Genomic DNA, 3,585 nt, shown 5'->3' with positions numbered 1-3,585 from the left:
GAATGTATCTCTTTTTATGAAACATAATTTTTCAACTTCACCAATGCATTGGTAACTCCAACTTTACATCTGTCATCAATTTAAGCACATTTCTGTTGATATCATTGATACTCTGGCTTGATCTCAAGAGAAGTTGGTCAATTGGTTTTGCTGAGGAATGGTTACAAATTTTAATAAATTTAAAAATTTAATCTTTCAATTGTCATCCTTGTCAACATCATATCGAATCATGGTTGGGCAACCAGCCTAGTGTCTGCTCTTTTAAACTTAAGTGTTTTATTGAGGTTAGACTCCTTTTTAAAATCAGCTTTACCACATAAGAAGTCCTTCGATTTTATATTCTTTGAATTTGGCCAAAAATGAACATGGTCTTTTCGAACAGTGAATTCAATGTGATGTGCATAAGCATAATACAATTCATACGACTCATTTTCATTGTGCAAAATGGTGTCAAGCAATTTGTCATCAATTGAATCATTATCCACAATGTCTGGCTGACAAGGCTGCACATACAATCATATGGTTTAGAAATTGTAAGATTTCAAATTGTGATAATATTGGTGCGGTGATGGTTTGATATTCATGTGGTATTGGCGTGATATTGAGATGATATTCAGTGTTTTGAGGGAAGATATTGAAGAGATGGTATTATGGTGGTATTAAAATGGTATTAGGGAAGATATTGAAGTAGTGGTATTGGGGTGATAATGGCGTTGTATTGGGGGTTTTAGGAGAAGATATTGAAGGGGTGATATTAGGGTAGTATTGGTGTTATATTAGAGTGGTATTGAGGGTTTTGGGAGAAGATGTTGAAAGGATGGCATTGGGGTGGTATTAGGATAGTATTGGGGTGGTATTAGGATAGTATTGAGGTGATATTGGATGTTTTGAGAGAAGATTTTGATGGATGATTTTGTGGTGGTATTAATATGGTATTGGGGTAGTAATGATGTGATATTGATGTGATATTGAGGGGTTTGGGAGAAGATAGTGAAGATGTGGTATTGATGTTGGTATTATGAAGATATTGGGGTTGTATTGGGATGGTATTGTGAATTTTGGTTTAAATATTGATGTGGTTGTATTGGTGTGGTATTGGGGGTTATTGTTTAAAATATTGATGTGTCTTTGGGTTGGTATTGGGGTGGACCAATGGTATTGGGTGGTATTCAAGTGGTGTTTGGGTGGTGCAATTTTGTTGATGTTCACGTTGTACAGAGTGGTACTGGTTTGCTCTTGGTATGGTCATGGGGTGATGCAAAGTTTTTTGACACAAATGCATCAAATCTTTCACTCCTTTGATGTCGAAGAAAATAGATTATGATATCGTAGACATTTACTATTTAAAAAGTAGTGGTGTTGTGGTATTGGAGTGAAATTGTGAGAAAGAAGTTAAGGCTTGCAATATCAACATAACATTGATTTAAATTATAAAAGACCAAGACAAAAAAGAAAGCAGTGTGATGATTTCAATAACAAATAAACTCAAATCCATTTTATTCTTTTCCTTAATTAAAGAACTCTGCATTTTCAAAATTCATCTGCTGAGGATTTATTATAGCCCTCATCTCCTAAATATGTCACAAAATGAAAAGGAAGCAGGAAACCTAAAGTGAAAAAATGACGGCGTGACACTGGTTTTTGGATAGGCAGCTTCAGTTTTTTTTTTCCAGTAATATGTAAGATTGTTCTCCAGCTAAGTTCATGTTTTTGAATAGGCGGCTTCAGTTTTTTTTTTTTTCCCAGTAATATGTAAGATTGTTCTCCAGCTAAGTTCAGATTCCTCCAAAACTTAGATTTTTTGCCCGATTTTCTTGATAAAGAGGGTGAGTCTATTGTTTGATGGGTGTCATTTTCTTATTGGTGTCCGAAGGTAAACTTGCATTTGGATTCCACAGCCAATATTTTCTCAAAAAAAAAAAAAGAAAAAGAAAAATTTGTTGCTTGTAATCCACTCATGCGTATTAGCCTCTCCCCTCACTCTTTCTCAAACATTTGTGATTACGTGAGAGGGAGAGAGAGTGAAGTTAAAAATAGCCATAGAAGAGGCAGAGAGGAGAAAGAAGTGATGGCAACCCTTGTGACCACTCCATCTTCGCTTACAAACCTAAAGCGTCTCCATGTTCAAGGAAAGGCGAAGTTTCGTCTTCTTCCTCCCCAAAACCGGAAGTTAAGGGAATTCATGGTCCGTGCAGCAAAACTCCCTTCTGGGGTAAGTATCATTAGCTTCTCCAATAGATTTCCCATTTTGTTCTTTTCAAATAGATTTAGGGATTTGAAGGTGGAGATTCCCAAGATTGAGCCGAAGCTCACCGAGCCCTTTCTCGGATTCACCAACACCGCTGAGATTTGGAACTCTAGGGCTTGCATGATTGGCATCGTGGGTACCTTCCTCGTTGAACTGGTTTGTTCATTTCGCTTCTGTGGATGCTTTGGTTAATGGGGGGAACAATTCAGATTTAGGTAAATTGTTTCAATTTTTTTGTTTCAGATTTTTCATAGGGGAATTCTTCAATTGATTGGTGTGGATGTGGGCAAAGGGCTTAATCTTCCTCTTTGATGCTGCTCTTGTTAATTTTGCAGTATTCCTTGTGCACTTAATCACTGAATAAAAGTAATAAATGAATAAAGCTTCAGCTCTGTTTTATAAGAAGGTGATGCGGAAGTTTGGTTTTGTTCTGTAACAGTTAGCAATGGCTTTCTATGGAACAAAAGGATGTTTTTTTATTATGGTTTTCAATTTCAGCTCAAATTCATTGATTCAGGATGCAAATGTGGAGTATAACGAATACAATATCTTCCACATGTTCTGCAATTGTTTGGCTGATTTTAACAGAAGGGGGCATTTACATACATATCACCGAGTTCTTATATATTTATATATATATGCCTTCCAAACTTTCTTACATTTATACGACCTATGTATTTCATATCAATATCAAATACACCACCATGTTAATTAAAAAGAAATACACATTTTCATGCATAAATAAGGTAACATAGATGTATTAGTTGTAACTTTAACCGTTAGATATGTAAATACATAGAACTTAAGTGGTATGCATTGTTCGATTCTAAATTGTCTTTTGAAAGTATATGCCTCGAGAGTTAGAGCCAAGATGTTGAGAAATTAGGGTGAAGAAAAACAAGAATCGACACAAATCCAGAAGAACACACAAAGATTTGCGAGGTTCGACAAAGATGCCTACATCCTCGGGAGCAAAGCGACGACTTCATTTTCAATATTCAGAAAAGAGTACAAAATACATGATTCAACTCTTAGAATCTCAGAGGCTCAGAGAGTCATCTAGGGTTACAAACATGACATATATATAACCCTATAGTACAATATGTAATTACTTAAATTACTCATATATTAGACCGCGAGGTGTTGCCCCCGCACCGTCAACCCACATAATGTAACTCCCCCGATTGGACAGATCCTTCCGCTCCACTTCGCTCGTGGGCTCCGCTCCGCTTCACTCCAGCATTTGTCCCATTTATGGTATATGAGTCATACCTAATAATTCTCCACCTTGGCAAATATCCAGTCTCTTAGGAGAAATACATATGTCCGACAAATCT

At 36.3% G+C, this 3,585-nt stretch overlaps 1 protein-coding gene across 1 annotated transcript; it reads left to right on the top strand.

Annotated features, from left to right (window-relative positions):
- Window positions 1-1,912: 1,912 nt before the first annotated feature.
- On the top strand, window positions 1,913-2,862 carry LOC110036073 (light-harvesting complex-like protein OHP1, chloroplastic). The gene is made up of 3 exons (XM_020740428.1): window positions 1,913-2,212; window positions 2,282-2,404; window positions 2,492-2,862. Exons 1-3 carry the CDS (start codon window positions 1,958-1,960, stop codon window positions 2,558-2,560), a joined length of 447 nt encoding a protein of 148 aa, XP_020596087.1. The 5' UTR covers window positions 1,913-1,957; the 3' UTR covers window positions 2,561-2,862.
- The last annotated feature ends 723 nt before the right edge of the window (window positions 2,863-3,585 follow it).

Source organism: Phalaenopsis equestris, unplaced genomic scaffold, assembly GCF_001263595.1.
Source record: "Phalaenopsis equestris unplaced genomic scaffold, ASM126359v1 Scaffold000002, whole genome shotgun sequence".
Taxonomy (NCBI): domain Eukaryota; kingdom Viridiplantae; phylum Streptophyta; class Magnoliopsida; order Asparagales; family Orchidaceae; genus Phalaenopsis; species Phalaenopsis equestris.
This window is presented reverse-complemented; position numbering and strand designations above follow the sequence as displayed.

Bases quoted from the DNA above. Each gene is read 5' to 3' on its own strand.
- LOC110036073 (XM_020740428.1), top strand. From the start codon at position 1,958: ATGCGTATTAGCCTCTCCCCTCACTCTTTCTCAAACATTTGTGATTAC. The intron at 2,213-2,281 runs GTAAGTATCATT...AGGGATTTGAAG, and splicing joins CAGCAAAACTCCCTTCTGGG to GTGGAGATTCCCAAGATTGA. The intron at 2,405-2,491 runs GTTTGTTCATTT...TTTTTGTTTCAG, and splicing joins GTACCTTCCTCGTTGAACTG to ATTTTTCATAGGGGAATTCT.